At 40.0% G+C, this 16,832-nt stretch overlaps 2 protein-coding genes across 2 annotated transcripts; both read left to right on the forward strand.

Moving 5' to 3' along the window:
• The first annotated feature begins 33 nt into the window (after positions 1 to 33).
• On the forward strand, positions 34 to 7,044 carry LOC140000322 (ATPase family AAA domain-containing protein 2-like). The gene is given in 10 exon segments (XM_072030158.1): positions 34 to 172; positions 393 to 508; positions 1,458 to 1,632; positions 2,004 to 2,092; positions 2,427 to 2,586; positions 3,433 to 3,523; positions 3,951 to 4,265; positions 4,576 to 4,702; positions 5,680 to 5,934; positions 6,859 to 7,044. Coding segments are annotated over 10 exon segments (1,350 nt in total). The 5' UTR covers positions 34 to 154; the 3' UTR covers positions 6,863 to 7,044.
• On the forward strand, positions 6,862 to 15,914 carry LOC140000324 (ATPase family AAA domain-containing protein 2-like). The gene is made up of 10 exons (XM_072030161.1): positions 6,862 to 7,044; positions 8,259 to 8,388; positions 8,540 to 8,736; positions 9,882 to 10,041; positions 10,396 to 10,509; positions 10,606 to 10,755; positions 11,825 to 12,073; positions 12,759 to 12,892; positions 14,196 to 14,324; positions 15,747 to 15,914. The coding sequence occupies exons 3-9, from the start codon at positions 8,614 to 8,616 to the stop codon at positions 14,241 to 14,243; spliced, it is 978 nt and encodes a 325-aa protein (XP_071886262.1). The 5' UTR covers positions 6,862 to 7,044; positions 8,259 to 8,388; positions 8,540 to 8,613; the 3' UTR covers positions 14,244 to 14,324; positions 15,747 to 15,914.
• The last annotated feature ends 918 nt before the right edge of the window (positions 15,915 to 16,832 follow it).

The raw sequence follows: 16,832 nt of genomic DNA on the forward strand, positions 1-16,832 counted from the left end.
AAAACAAAAATCTTCAAGTTGCATCTTAAAGAAAAAGAAGCCCTATAACTTCTCCTTAATTCAAATCAGGACTTTTTGAGTGAAACTTCAGAAACAGGACCTAAAGAGAGTTCAGAGGGATCAGAAGAAAGTTGGAAGAATTCAGGGAGATGCAATGCAAATAGATAGTGCGGTAAGTCTTAAACTAATCATCGTGTCAGCGAGTGTTTCCAGGGATTATGAAAGATCTCAGTGTGCCATCTACAACTACCTTTGTTGATGGTTTTCTCTAAAGCAACTTCAAAAATTGCCCAGAATGTTTCCGTTGTGCTGAGATAATTTCTGATGAAACCTTGATCTAGGTTGCTGCTTTCTTTAACATACAAACTCTGTTGTGTTGAATTTCTTTTTAGATTGGATTTGAGAACGTGGGTGGTCTTTCCGAACACATTGCAGCTTTGAAAGAGATGGTGATTTTTCCCCTCCTGTATCCAGAAGTTTTTCAGCGGTTCAATATTCAGTCCCCAAGGTAACTCATTAAAGTGATAAATCGTAAGTCAGCTGTTTTCAGGAGAAAGTTCAGTTAAGGTATCAATATGCTTCCATGCTTCAACATTTTGGCAGCGGTGAACGTTTGTTTTAGTAGTGGCAAAAAGTGGTTTCTTAAAAATGGATAGAATCCAGAATATTTGTAGGTTAAAAATATAAGCAACGTCTTAAAATTTTAAGTTTTACCGTCTGGTGTCTTTAAAAAGTTGGGTTAGTTGGGTTGGAGTGGTTTTGTTCTCAGTTTTATGTACAAGTCAGCTTGATTAGTTTGTAGGCAAGAAGGGATTATCTAGTGGAAGTCAACTGTAATATGTTGCCTGGAAGCCCAATTGTTTTTCCTGCCTACTTTTGTTTTCTTTTTTTTTTTCCCTCTGAGTGCTAAGGCATTGCTTTTCCTTCCGGCTTTAGGCTTCCTCACATGCCATCAGCAATAGATGGTCTGAGAGACCAAACCCAGTAACTTAATGCTTTTGAGAGGAGCATTAAATGCTTTACTATCAGATTCTGCATATTGTGAAAGCAAGAATATGCAGTTTATCACTGAAGAATGAAGTGGTGATTCACCATTCAGCCCATTCTCAGATTCTGTGCTGAAGTTTGCCTGTTTGGCTCCGGTTTGCTGTGATCAAACTGTTTGTCAGCAGTTTTGGAAGTGTCCTTCTGGGACAGTATGCTCTCTTTTGAAGGTTTTATACACTTGAGTTACCCCCTTATTCATTTCTTTGGGTGAAAAAAATTAATTTTCTTGTGAAACGTTGTAAAAATGCAGAACTTCTATCTGTGCTGACTCTACCTACACTTCAGCTATTACTGCTGTCTTGTACATGATGTGTTTTGGTTAGGAAAGACGCTTGTTCTAGAGATGATGGTTGTAGGAGGTACTCATCATGATGTTTTTTTTTTCCTATCTGGATCTTTTTTTATTGCAGAGGCTGTCTATTTTATGGCCCCCCAGGAACAGGGAAAACACTAGTTGCTCGTGCACTTGCCAATGAATATAGCTGAAGTGACAGAAAAATAACATTTTTTATGAGAAGTGCTTCGGACTGCATGAGAAAATACGTGGGGGAATCAGAACGCCAACTTCGTGTGTTATTTGAACAGGTAAGGTTGAAATGCACAGTGTGTTCTGTCAGAGTTGAAACCATTATTTTCTGTGGTCAACGTTTTTAAGTAGAACTTGCTTTTTTTGTATTTTGTTATTTTTTTTTTCCCACTGAAATGGAAATGCCAGTGTTTCTGCTGTGAATGTCAGCTGTAGGAACTACTGGAACGATTTGCTTCGTGTCACCCGGATACAGTGGGTTGACACAGACTGCTGTCTTCTGTTAGACATGCCAGATACACCAGTAGCTCTATCAGTAGAGGTCCCAGAGGCTGAAGTGAAAAATCTAGTTTAGATGACATTCCAACCATGATGTTTTTGTGTATTTTTCCTTTAGATAATGGTGTTTTACTCTGTGTTTTTGTGCTAGGCCTATCAGATGTGACCTTCAATTATTTTCTTTGATGAGATAGATGGTCTCGCTCCTGTGCGCTCCAGTAAACAAGACCACATTCATAGGTATTACAGTTTTGCACCTACATAAAATCTGCTTGATCTTTGGTGAATTAAAAAAATAAAAGGATGATGACCTGTTTAATTTACTGTGAACACATTAATTTATCCTGAAAACTTGTAACTCAATGCCAAAACAGGTGCTTCTAAATGATAGTTGAAACCAGTTTACTAAGCCTGATATCAGCTTGTGGTCTGTGTTAACTTACCTATTGTTTATGTCTTAAAATGAGTCTTGTCCTTAAAAAGCTTGTCCTTTTTGACTACTCATGGAAAAAAGTCATATGGAATGTGACAAAATTTACTGAACCAGTAAGTAAAAATTATATTTTTCTATTAGTTCCATTGTTTCAACTCTTCTGACGCTTCTGGACGGCATAGTTAACAGAGGGGAGATCGTGGTAATTGGAGCTACCAACAGACTGGATTCTATAGATCCTGCTTTACGAAGACCAGGACGCTTTGACAGAGAGTTCCTCTTCAACTTGCCAAATAAAGAGGTGAGAACTGAAATTCAACGTTAGCGCTACCATGGCAAAGTCCAACTTTATAGGAAAAAAAAATTGACAACTTGAACAAGAGAGTGATATGTGGAGACACTGCGTTGTTCCATGGAGGGCAAATCTGGTACTGAATATATGTGGTCAAGATGATACCACCAAGTAGTTAGTTCTATAATCAAACCTTTCATTCCCAAAGTTGTACCTGTTTGCTTAATTATTTAGTCCACTTGGGCCCTTTCATCATGAAGTTGTGTTTTTGGTCTCAATCCTTCACTTATGAATGAATAGGGGACGTGTGTGCATTTGATTGTGCCCCGGATCAGTGGTAGTAGTTTGAGTCATAATTATTTTCTTCTTTATAGTAATTGTAGCAATTTGAAGCATTGTGCCAGAAGTGCTTTCTGTGAATTTACTGCCTGAAAAGCAAATGTGATGAAGTAATGAGACTGTCACAATGAAAGCTTGTTAAATTTTAGAGAATTTTTTTGGACAACAAAGAAATGCTTCTGGATAAATTTTTCATTGCAGTATTTTCCTCTGGGTCCTTAGGTCTCATGGTTTGGAAACTTGTTATTGAAGCTATAAATGCCTTTTCTTTCACTGTAGGTTCCTAGAAAAAAGTCCAGTGTAACAAATAAGAAATATTCAATTTCCTGGTTGACAATGCAGAGTGTATATTAAATAACTGTAAAATACTTGAAAGTTGAGCAAGTAAGAAAAGCGTATTAATAGATGAGGGGTTTTGAGGGAGGACTGTTTTGGGTTTTTTTTGTTTGTTTGTTTCTTGTTGGTATTTTTAAGGAAAACTTGAGACAAGCTAAAATGCAATGATTTTGCTTCCAGGCTAGAAAAGAAATTTTCAAGATTCATACTCGTGACTGGACCCCTAAGCCACCGGACATGTTGCTTGATGAACTAGCTGAGAAATGCATTGGTAAGACTGAAACCAAAATGGATTCTTGCTTGTGAGCAAGTTGTAAAGAACCTTAGCTTGTACCAGGCAGTACCCAAGCTCTTGTGCCTTGCTGCACAACTAGTCAACGAGGCAGCTGGCACGCCTTCATAGCAATCAGAGTTAGATGCTTTCATCTATTTACTCTTTGTTGTCGTTCCTCTTGTTGTCTGAGAACATTAAATGGTTCTGGGGCATCTGCCTCAAGAGTATAGTTTTTGATGAGGAGTCTGCTTCAGCTGCATAAGCGCAGGATATCAGGCAGTGAGCAACATGAAACTTCCCTGCAGAACGGTAGCACTTTGAATTCCCTGTTAACCTGTTTGGTTTTGACATTACAAATTCTTTAAATGTTGCATGTTGTAAACCTGGGCCTTGACTGATGTAACGTTTGATTTTTGTTTGTAAGGATACTGTGGTGCAGATATCAAATCCCTATGTACTGAAGCTGCGCTGTGCTCTCTACGTCGATGCTATCCTCAGATTTATGCAAGTAGGGAGAAATTGCAACTAGACGTTAATTCTATTAAAATAAAAGCAAAGGACTTTTTCATGGCTCCGAAGAAGGTTGTTCCGGCATCAAACAGGATCGAGGCTTCACCCGTACAAGCACTATCACCCATTTTCAAGCCACTTTTTAAAAGATCAGTAGAGAATATTTTACAAGTTGTGCAGAAGATCTTCCCGCAGGCACAGCTAGTGCTAAAGGAGGACCGACAGCAAGGTATAACCACAGCATCCACTTCTTTATAATTCTGCTAAAGATTGTTCGTAAGCTCCTTTATTCTAAGGGGGAGAAAAAAATCACCAAGAGTAGCATACCTTATACGTACACATCAGTGGGACTTGGTACAGCTTTGTAGGGCCTTGTGCCATCTCCTTAGATCTGTGGTGGGATGAACTCTAGGAAATAGCTTTCAGTGTGTGCTCTCAAATGAAGAAAGGGTTTTGGCACTGATTTAGAAGCTGTATTAATGTAAGAGAAAGAGACAAAGGCTATTCAGGAACGTTAACAAACCTCTTTTGTCTTTCAGACCATTTAAATCCTATTTTACAAGATGATATGTTCGACAGTGATGACGATGCATCCTTGGTTTCTGGAGATGAATTAAAAGATGGAATGCCTGACGGACCAGAGAAAAAACTCCTCTGTTTCAGCAGGTAAAGAAAGATAGATCCCTGTTATGTTTAAATTCTCAGGTCTGATGAGCCTTTGTAAACAGTTCCAGCTGTTAAAAGTGTGAGGGGTGGTAGACGAAGGGGTAACATCAAGTTAGTGTGTAGAAGGGGTGCTTGGTATTCACAAGAAGAAAGGGTGAAGGGACTAAAGTTGTAATGAAGTTGCTCTGAATGACCCAATTGAAAAGCCCAGGCTTCTCTTCCTAAGCCAAAGTGATCCGTAGACTACCAGAACACGTTGACTTAATCCATGGCATTCTTTGAAAGACTCAAGACCGCATACATGTCCTATCTGTCCTTTTAGCTAAAAGTACCCCAACTTTAGGGGTTTGTGTTGCCACCTTTTGCCCTTCTGTTTTCCAGGATTGTTAAACCAGTAGTGAATTTTGTAGTAGAAAGAACACTGAGAAATGGCTTGTTAAAACACCTTGAGAAAAATTTGAATGGTGTCTTTATTTGTTAAGCCACCAAGTTGTGTTAATCTTGTGGTATTTTAGTATGGAAGTCATGCAAGCCCACGGTTGGAAAGTTAGATCATGTTGTCGCAGCTGGATCAGTTATTTTTCTCAGTTTCTATTGCTGTGCTGTCCAGAAGATTTTCTGTCCTCTAGAGCAAGGCTAAGTCTCTAGCATCTTTGATTTAAGCCAGCAAAGGTACAGCCTGATTGTAGTGGGGAAACAAATGCTCATTGCAAATTTATTTCCTAGTAGTAAAGCAAGATTGCAGGGATATTAATTTGCAGTCTTGGTTTAGTAAAGAATAGGAAACACAAGGGAAGAAGATGAAACAATTGGAATGACTGAATAACTTAACTGGAAATCTTACATGTATTTAATGTACCACTGCCATTGGGATTATTTGGGGAGGGAAAAGAAAATCTATAGGAAAAGTACTTGGAACATCTGTGTGTCTATTCAGCACCTCATTTATAAGGTTGTTTTCTTAACTCTTGTTCTAGGAGTGCTTTCTGCGAACCAACATCACGCCGGCCCCGTCTGCTAATAGTAGGAAAAGAAGGGTACGGCCAGGTTTCTTACGTGGCACCCGTGGTGTTGCACGCTTTGGAGAAGTTTCCCGTTCACACCCTGGACCTTTCTGTTCTGCTTACAAACGTTGCACTGCCAGAAGAAATCTGCGGACAGGCACCTTTTTTCTTTTTATTCTCATCGGATTCACTGACTGTATGTAGAGGATCAATCGAGTTGCAAGTAAGGTGAGCAAAATTCATTGGTAATGGAGGTGGCCTTGTTTTAATGTGCTGGGATGTTTGCTTCTGTCTGAAAATCCCCTTTTCTTTTAGACAGCACCACAAACAATCTGGATGTTGTACATGTCCACATTTTCCATACCCAATTTTACAGTGAGGATGTTGCTAGCAGCTCAGGAAGCTGGGCGGTGTTGCTAATGAACATCTCTTTGTGGAAAGAAATGCTGCTCATCTCCCTGGGATCCAGAAAGTAGTTCTCATTGCCTCCTAAGACTGTGTGCTCCCAGTAGATGGCTCTGTACCAGACTGCATGTCGGCTACTTTTTGTAGCCTTCTTTTAAATTATATTAGTAAGGCAACCAAGGTTTGGAGCTTCTGTTTATTTTGTTTTCACACGGACATACACAACTTGTGCTGTTGCAGTATGTGCAATAAGAGCATTAACATTCACTAAACACTTCATTTGCACGCTGATGTGGTTTGAACTAGAAAAAATAAACAGATTTGGTGTTCTTACTTTTAGGCAGGAAATCCATTTTATTGTTTGGCATCACTACCTTAAAATATTTTTACCTTTAGTGGAAATATTTGAGAGCTATACAAGTAAGGACAGACATGTTACACTACTGAATACTGATGTGTCCCATAAGAGGGACATTTCCTTTCTTTGTTATGCGATGATTGTGGCTGTGGCCATATAGCTACGGTGTCTAGCCACTGCCTGAATATATCCTTCCCATCTTCTGACTAGAGTTCTCCGAATACTGATAATCTGAAAGGGTGCCCAGAGAAATTCCTTATGTGAAAGGATGCTTGCCACTCTGTTCACATAGTTTCATTTCATGGGGCAGTCAGATGGCTATGTAGCTATGTATTAACAGGTTATTCTCCGTGTTTTACTTTTCTTACCCAAGCTTTCCTTTTCACTAGCTGATCCGAAATGCTCAGAAGACAGCACCAAGCATAATTTATGTCCCAGATATCCATTTATGGTGGGACAACGCTGGACCTGCCTTGAAACTTACTTTTCTAACTCTACTACGTAACATTCCAGCATTTTCACCAGTTTTGCTGCTTGCTACGTCTGATGTACGTCACTCAGATCTCCCAGAAGAGGTATTTGTCAATACTTTTCTTACTATTTCTTCAGTTTCTTGTAATTTTTGAATGCTTTCAGCATCAAAATGCTGTGCTGTTAAATGCATACTGTTATTACTCAGGCACCCTAACAAATCACTTAAAATTTGCTTAGAGAAAAAGAATACTGTGAAAGCATCTGCTTAAAGTTTTTTCTGAGTCAAGCAAGTGACTTTCACCCCCTTCTCACGCATGCAAATAATAAATACAATAATTCCAGTGGCTACAAAGTGGTTCAGTCAAGAATATGCAGTGCTTGAAATGACAAGAGGATGTCTTTACTGAAGAGATTTCTTCTGACAGTCTGCCATTCCATGCTATATTGGGTAAACTGCTAATAATGCAATTTAGTAGAGAATTGAAACACTTTGATTAAAAAAAAAAAAAAAAATCAGTTTCTTTCTTCATATAGGCCAAAGCTTTCCAAGCTGGAAAGCTGAGTTCCAATTTCTGCTCAAGTAACTTTGGAATGGAATTCTAGTTGTATTCCTAAATAAACTGTAGTAAAAGTACATGCAGAACTTCATTGACTTCTGAGAGTTTACATTAAGGGAAGGTGCCCAAAACAGGAACACGCTGTTCTCGTTCTGATTATTTTGTCTCAGTTATTGGGGGAAGAGAACGGGTCTTACCTAGACGTGTTTATTATCAACTGCTTTGAAAGTGCTTGAGTTCCCACAGAAGTTTTTGTGCAGGTTCTAAATTCCTTCTAAAATAAGCAGTGAAATTCCTTACCTACCTTTTAATACTAGAAATTGAAAATGGAGGAAGACGTAGAGGTACTAGCTACTTCAGACACCTTTTGGTAGAGAAATAAAAACTCAGCAAAAAGCCCTCACTTGTCTGCTGAAGCCTTTCTCTTCCCGCTATAGCCATAAAGGTTCTAAGTAAAGGATGCAGCAAGGCAAGTAAATACAAAGGAAGTGATGTTGGATGTGGTGAAAGCCATTACTTTATCAGTGTAGCGTACAATCCCTTCACCGAGCTTTAATTCTACAGGTGATTCTTAAAGGTGATATTTGAATTTGCCGTGCCAGCCTGTGAAAATGTAGCCGTTTAAGGCCAGGAAGATAACTTTTTTCAGTTTGTGTTCTTCAGGTTATTATTAATTTTAAAAGGTACTCGTCTTTTTGGAATAGAAGATGAGTTTTTGTGGCCTTAAATCTGAAATGTCTTTCCTCCTTCTGCTTTAGATCCAAAAATTATTTAATAAGGAATTTGGAGAAGTGTGCAATATTGAGGTGCCTGGTAGGGCAGAGAGAGCAGCTTTTTTTGAGGACCTAATTCTAAATCAAGTGGCTAAGCCTCCTGTAAAGAAAACAGGTGAGGAGGATATAAGAAGTACATCTTAAACTTTCCTATCGAAGTTACTAGCTCTTTGGGATTTGCTTTGGTGGTCATTTTCTGTCAGTAATTTGTCATATGCTTGAATTTGAGTACTGTAAATTGGCTAATTTTTCCTGATTAATTGAAGTTGATCAGACGTTGGAAGTCCTGCCTGTAGCACCACCAGCTGAGCCTCAGAAGCCACAAGAGGAAGAAGTAGGGATGCTGGAGGAGGAAGAGGAGGATACGTTGCGTGAACTTAGAATTTTCTTGAGGGACATTACTCACAGACTTGCCACTGACAGACGTTTCAGGGAATTTGCAAAGCCCGTTGACCCACAGAAGGTAAACTAGTGCTGATCTGTGTGTGTCTGTAACTTCTCAGTGTTCGTATTTCTCAGCGTTTTGGGGAAGGTTCAACTTTGTTTTTAGGGCTGCACTATTAGGATTTTGCAAGAAGCAGAGGCAGTGCTTTTACTTCTGCTGACTCTCAAATGTCTCTTATTGGATTATTCGCTGAAAGCCCTGGTTTCATTCTAAGAAGCCAGTCCAAATGCCAACACAGTTTGCTCGTGAAAAGGCTTTGATATGTAGGCATGTCACAGCACTGAAAAGCCCAGAGATCTTTCCTTATAATTACAAACAGTATTTACAGGACTACTTTAATGAAGTCTAAAGCCCTTTATTGGACTGTCAGTTCCTGTGGGAACAGGAATAGGAGCAGCAGTTTGTAAAAGTAAGTTTTGAGATCCTGTTCTCTGTTTCATCTGGAACTCCTCAATAGGAATCAACCATAAGTGCAGTGTGTTTTCTTTTTCCTCCAATTGGCTGCTTAGATCCCTTTTTCTCCTTAATTGATTAGATAAGCCTAAACTAGGGGCGTATATTTCAAAGACAGATATAACTTGAATATACCTGCGGATCAGCAAAGGCTTCTTCATGTGGGCATCCACTGGCTTTTCTTCCCCTTTTCTCCTAGGTTCTTGAGCTGTGAAAAATCCAGACAGATACATATGTCCTCATCTGAACTAGTTATTAGGCTCCTCTTACGGTCTGAGGGAAGAACTCGGCACCTCTGGGCCCAGTTACCTCATTCTAAAGTAGATGCCTGCAATAGATACTTCACAGGTGCAATTCATGCACCTTTTCCTCAATGTCGACAACAAAGAGAATGTCGGATGGCTTACTCAGCTTTCACTGTTGTGATTTTCTGAAGCAAAGTGAAATGAATCTCCCACCCTCAGTGTTTCTTCTCTACCATGCACGTGCTTCTGACCTCCCTACTTCTTGTTGTCCTCTCCTAGCAGCTCTAATGCCAGTTGAAAGAGCCCTTCCATTTTTGAGAAGCAAACTGGTTAATTTCAGCATCTTCTGATGCATCGCAAATGTTCAGAGTTTTTAGGAAGTCGTTTATTTAAAGTTTTCAGAATAATTTGGTAGACAGTGCGCAAGGTTAAGAAAACCTCTGAATGCTTGTATTTGATCTGCAGGTACCTGACTATGCCACAAGGATTAAAGAGCCGATGGATCTTTTAACAGTTCTGACTCAAATTGACTCGCACCAGTACCTCACTGCAGGAGACTATCTGAAGGACATCGATCTAATCTGTAACAATGCCTTAGAGTACTACCCGGATCAAAGATCTACAGGTGAGGATGTGCTTTTTAGCCCTAGTTTAAAAAATCGGTCAAACGTATAGATGGATAAATGCTGTGTTCAAACAGTAGACTTCAGATGGATTAGATGATTTTGGACATCCACAGAGAACATCTCTTACCACATTGTAAATATTTTACCATTTTGCTGCTTGGGCATGGAATTGTGATATAAGTGTTCCCAAGGAACTAGTGCTTTTGTTTAATTAACTTCTATGTTGTTATGCTGAACATATTCACTGAGATAACCTTTTGGAACCAACCTATGAAGAAAGCAATTTTTTTCTGTGATCAAAACAGTTTCATTGGTTGGTAGACAACATTCAGTTAAAGTCTGTAAAATTTCAGATCGTCACAGAGCCTATGTTTTGCAAGACACTGCATATTCAATGGTGAGGAACGAAATGGATACAGAGTTTGGACGACTTTGTGAACAAATTAAAGAATCTCGTGAGAAAAGAGGTACGTGCTTTAACGCTAAGGATTTTAAGACTTGTCTCTGCATTTGTAACTGAAAATGCACGACGAAGATCTTTGGTATCTATTCTTTATTGCAAGGTCGCACCTCTCCAGCGTGGTCTCCATGGGACGACTCCAAGTCACCACAGCAGAACCCTGCTACTGAAGACGACAAACCAGAGGAAGAGAGTAATGAAAATGAGGAGATGACAGCGGCACCTGTAGATGCCAGTACACCCATTTCTAATGGTAAGTTGCATTTTATTCAGCTGCTCTTGTCATTCATACCTTCTCTGTTCTTGAGGCGCAACAGTTGTCTCTGATGCCTGGCTCTTTATGCCAGAGGTATTTTGTTTTCAAATTTACTTCAAAATGTGAGAGAGAAATCCAGAGGTCATTCATTCAATATAGTGATGAATTAAAGTTCAAAGAAAGTTGGTTTACAACATAAAAAACAAACAAACAAACAAACAAAAACAACTTTGATGGCCCAATTGACATTTAGCCGCCCCTAAATTGCTAATTCTTGAGGTAAAAAATGTTGTGGATGGCAGTTTCTGAATACTTAACTAGTTTTTAATTATGCAAAATGGCATTTTTACCCCCACTCCACCCCTCCCTTCCCCAAATGCTAAAACCTTAGCTACCTCATACTGTGATTCCCAGTTGAAGGAGGGAAGTCTAACTAGTGAGAGTGGGAATTTTGCCATGGACTCCACCCATATCCTTTTGCAATACTATATGAATACTACGAATGTTGGGCAAAACCACAAAGTTTGTTTTTTCACAAAAGGTTTACCAAATCAGGAAGCATACGAGGTATAAGTCTTCATGTTTTTTCTCCTTTGAATATTCCCTTAAAATTGTCTCATTAATTAATCTCTTCCAAACACCTATTCAGCTTTTGAAGTCTTCAGCTTGATACCAGACTCGAAGGAGAGCTTATTTCCAGAGGCTTTTATGATGTTCATCTGTATTAGTTCATGTAGTAAGACAGTGACTTTATCAAATAACCTCACGTTGTATTAATGCTGCCCATCCAAAGTAAGAATCCTCAGCATGTAAAATCCTGAAAGTGACTGTTTAGTGAATGAAATTCCGTAGCTGTGTGTGTGGTTTGTTTGCTTGTTTTTAATCTTAATAGCAAACTGACCCCATTAACTTTCAACTCTTTTCTCAGCATATGTAGGGATATAGGCAGTGGTAGCTCAGTTCCTTTGTTTTCCTTGTCAGTTGAGTAAGATGAAGATAATGGATTTTGAAGAAAGAATTCTTTTGGTTATGTTTTGGATTATTTTTTTATGCTGTCTCTTTGTAGGTGCGTCAGAAAGAAAGCGCAGAAGGAACAACTGTGCGCATGCTGCAGCAAAGAGGAGTTCTCAATTCGATACAGAGAACAGAGTACCAACAGATGACCAAAACAATAGTGATGGAGAAGAGTTTGTGGACAAACATGTTTCTGACATATGTCAAGTTAAACTTAACACTGAAAAGGAAAGTGCTAAGCTTTGTGGATATTCAACACCAAGATGGGGAACTATAACTAATGAAAATCCAAGTTTAAATGGTAAGGGAGAAGTCCATCAGATCCTTTAGCACCCTATTCTTGCTGAGGAGGATTGCACTATTTATTAGCTTTAGCCTTCAATTTCACTCTATTTTTTCTGTTACAGCTCTCAAAAATCATCACACAGTTTATTCCATAATGATGTTGCTCCTCTAATTGTGCAAGCCTAGCCCACATGTTTCTGTAGGTGCTGTTTTTTTGATTCTAAAGTGTGTTTTTTTCTAATGGTACCTAACTGAAAGCCAGCAGTCACTGACACTCTTTTATTGTACGAGGTGCTTTCCAATAACGAGCAGCTTAGGTGAAAAAGCAGCACTTCAAGATGCGTGGATCCAGAGTAACATGTGGAATAGGAGACTTAAGCCCTAATGTTGTACTCTAAGATGTGTTCCCTAACCTGAATTGGCAACATGACTATTTTTTTTTCACTATTAACCTTTTCATTAGTGCTTTTTGTTTGTTTGTGGGTATTTTTGTTTGCTTTTTTTTGTCTTAGTTTCTGTTTTTTATGGAGCAGTGGCTTTAGCTGGAAAGAAGGGAGAAGCCAAGTATTTCTCAGTGCAGACGATAACAATTCTGTCTCTGTATTTGTAGAGAGAGACTGTTTTGCAGGTACAGGATACTTCACTGAGACTGTATTCTAGATAAACAGGAAACCTGACTGAAGAAATTTGTGTCCTTCCAGATTCCTGGGCATTTCAAGCAGTGACTCCTGAACATTCTTGGGAAGAAGACCAGCAACAGATAAGTGATGAGAACCCTGTACAAGTTCCTACAGAGACAGACTACATAGTTATCGTGGATCGCTATGAGCTCAAAGTATGTCTAATTTCAGCTTTTTTTTTGATGCTCAGATAGGACATATGCACTGTGACTGTTTAGTTTCCATACCTCGTGTAGATTTCTGTAGGCTACCATTTGCTTCTGGTCATCTGTAGTTTAGGAGACAGATTCTTTGCCTAATTTTTAAGATAAAAGGCCTTGCTGAATTTTAAAATACCACATTGACAACCTGCTGGTACTATTATGGATATCATTTAATGATTTGTAATTTTAATGATGGGTTTGAGGGCTTTTATTTGGGGATTTTTTTTTCATGCTTTGATGTATTAAGAACCTGAAAAGGATCTTTATTTCTTGCAGTGATGATTTTAAACCTGAAGTTAGCAGGTTGACGTAAACTAGCTAGCCATGGAGAAGTGACTACTTTTCTGAAATTCCTTGAAAGTGCAGCATTAGAAGTTCTTATAGTGTGTGTGTGTGTGTATATATATACACGAGGGAGGCAGAGTTTGCTGATTAGATGATAAGCAGCATTATTTCCAGGGGGCAGTAGTATTTCCATTTGGTATGGCTGCTCCCTAAAGCTACATACTCGCAGGCTCACACAGCTAATGGACAGCTGTGGCAGTGGAAGAAGGTGCTGCCACTAGCTTGTCACTGTTGCTGTGCCAGAGATTATCATCTCTGCATCTTTGGTAATAGAAATGGCTGTGTGAGAGAGAGGTGATTGCTACAAGCAGTCACTGTCACTTTGCTATTTACCCACCCCTGAATTTAAAGGTAGGACTGAGCAAACTAATCCACCTTTGCTCTGGGCGTTTGAGCAGCCTGTTCTGCCAGCAGAGTTGTAGGCATGGCACATGTGGGTAAAGGTAATCACCTAAGGGTGCTTCCTTTTCCAGCTGGCACAGCTTTATCTACAAGATCTGCAGCCTTTTTACAGTGCCCCGCGCTGCTGCAACGCTTCTCTAATGAAATGCAACAGTGGCTTTGCTGTGGCAGCAGCTGTCCTACAAAGAGGATCGTGTCATTCCCTGCTGCTTTGGGAGCAGTCGACTTGCAATTACAACCGTTGATGTGATTGATTAGTAGTAAAAGATCGTCCGAAATTTCAGCCTTTCCTTTCTCTGAAATATGAAAAATTAACTCATATTTTCCCTGCTGAAATCTTATGGGATATTTAATCTGTTCTCTGAAGTGTCACATTTTATTTAATAGCGTAAGAAAAAGTAGGCTGTCACTTGTATTGTTACTGTTCAACCTCTGAAAACATATAGAGCGTATTCAAAGGATCTTATACTATTCTAAAGTTGTTGTTTTGCTCCATTGTTGTCTTCAGAAACTGTTATGCTTTGTCACTAAGATAACGAAGGGATTTGACATTTAACACCTGGAAAAAGTATATGGCGTCATTAATCAGTGTATTTACAACCATAGAGGAGACTACGACAAAACCGATTTGGTGGAGGTAATTTTTGTTTTGAATTCTAGCGCTTTCTGTCACTGTTACGCAGTATTTGTGTGTTCTGGGATATCGTGGTTGTTTAGCATTGCTCTTTACTGCTTAGGTGTCTGTGCACAGACAACAACAACAGTACGACTTCTCCCTTTCAGTCTGGAAGACGTTTATCCATCTTGCAAAACCATTGTTGTATTTGGCATAATTGTTGGCAGTTTCTGCAGGAAAAAGCTTGAACTTGAAGACAACGGGTCCACCCACACAGCCCTTTCAAAGCAGTTAACTTTAGTCTGTCAGTAGTTTTCCTTGAGAACCATTTTGGGAGTGGGAGGACTATGAAGGGAAGGTGCTTTTCTAAGTCTTTCACTTGCTCTCTCCCTCTACAGCCAGTCATGCACGGTGATAGCAGTTGTTCCAGCCTTGGAGAGAAATTTAAGTATATAACAAGAGTTTGAGACTTCTCTCTAGTCACACTCTAATCTCTTTTTAACTAATGCGCTTGAGCATCTGTAACTGGGGAGATTTCTGCCTGTGCCAGTTTTACACTGAGTCAAATTCTCTGGTCTCTTCCTGTAAAAGATGATTTCTGAGTTGTCCGAATTCCTCCGAAATCTGCGTGAGGCGTCCATGGTCCAAGTCAGGTGTTCCCGGTATACGCTGGATATTCACTCTTCACATTGAAGATCCTTGAACCCATTTATCTTAGAGTTGCTTGTGCTTGAGAACAGATAAAATGTGTTGTGCTGATCAGTCTGCCTTAAAAAGAGAGAGCGCCTCTTTTTTTTAGGCACTGGTCATCTCGATCTCTTTTTCCACATCTGATAAAGAGTTAGAACGGACACTCTGTTCTGCCTGTGAGAGGATTATTTAGATTCAGGGAGGCCGCTCCTGAAAAAAAAAAAAAAAGAGATCTTTTAGCTCGAGAAGAGATTTATTTCTGATCTCATGGCCTGTGAACTTTTGTAACTTAACATTTAATTTAAGTATTAAAAGTCAAGTAGCTTTCTTGGTTTTCTATTTCTTCCTTTAGCATAGGCAAACAAATCTCTCCTATTCAGAGTGCACTGTACAAGTCAGTCAGGAGCGTGCTCTACTGTATGGAGAGAGAGAGAGAACTTAAGGAGTAATTATTCAAAGTCCAGAAATTAACTTGAGCTTGTTGTGGCTTCTCAGGAACTGTTTCTTCTTTCTAATTGTTGTGAAACCACTGCTGAGAGAGATCCATATAGTTGATAGCCTCCTCTCTATTTTGGATGTATAAGGATGTCTCTGAAGCTAGAAGGGGTAATAGGCCGTTGTGATGGTGGTAGCACACTGTTTGCTAAATATTACTAACCATGTATTACAAGTTATTTATTTTTATAGTAATAGAAAGTGTTCTTAAGCTTTCATTTGTGCTGACTGCTATTTTGTCTTTTTTTTTCTTACTAGGAAATTAAGAAAGAAATCTCAGCCTTCTGGTCCGACAAGTAGTCTTCAACATACTTAATTTTTACTCTCCAGAGGCTTTTGTTGCACACTGTTCTGTTATTTGTAAACAACTTAGTAAATAGTATCTCATATAGGTATATAAAATTTCATATATAGGTATTTTAAGATATTTTAAATAAATTTGTTTATTTGATTATTCTTAAACATATTTAAGTACTTTTATTTCATATTTTTGTTCTATATATGTAGCTCTCTATTTATTATCCTATATATTTATATATAGGATAATAGAGAAGTGAGAAACAAAGGAAAGAAGCCAAAAGCACCTTCTCCCCCGTCTACCCTCTTCCACCTCCTCCCCCCGAGCAGTGCAGGGGAACGAAGGAACGGGGGTTATGGTCAGTCTACAGTGCTTCTTCTCTGCCACTCCTTCTCGGTCACTCTTGTCCCCTGTGCTGTGGGATCCCTCCCACGGGATGCAGTCCTTGATGAACTGATCCGGCGTGGGCTTCCCACAGGCAGCAGCTCTTCCAGAACTACTCCAGATATGGGTCCGTAGCACGGGGTCCATCCCTCAGGAGCAAACTGCTCCAACCTGGGTCCCCCATGGGCAGCAGCTCCTGCCAGACCCCCTGCTCCTGCGTGGGCTCCTCTCCACGGGCTACAGGTCCGACCCAGAATCTGCTCCGGCAGGGGTCTTCCACAGGCCGCAGCCTCCATCGGTGCAGGGCCACCTGCTCCACCGTGGTCTCCTCCACGCGCTGCAGCGTGGAACCCTGCTCCACCGTGGTGCTCCATGAGGCTGCAGGGAGACAACCTGCTTCACCATGGTCCTCACCACAGGCCGCAGGGGACTTCTGCTCCGGCGCCTGGAGCACCTCTCCCCCTCCTTCTTCACTGACCTTGGCGCCTGCAAGGCCGTTCCTCACTCCTCTCACTCTCCCAGCTGCTGTGTGGCGCAGCGTTTTTTTTCCCTGTCTTAAATATGCTTTCACAGAGGCGCAAATCGTGGGACCAGCAGGGCTAGGGATGTGATCGTCCCCCTGTACTCGGCTCTGGTGAGGCCGCACCTCAAGTACTCTGTTC

The sequence above is a fragment of the Anas platyrhynchos genome, chromosome 33, assembly GCF_047663525.1.
Source record: "Anas platyrhynchos isolate ZD024472 breed Pekin duck chromosome 33, IASCAAS_PekinDuck_T2T, whole genome shotgun sequence".
NCBI classification, from domain to species: domain Eukaryota; kingdom Metazoa; phylum Chordata; class Aves; order Anseriformes; family Anatidae; genus Anas; species Anas platyrhynchos.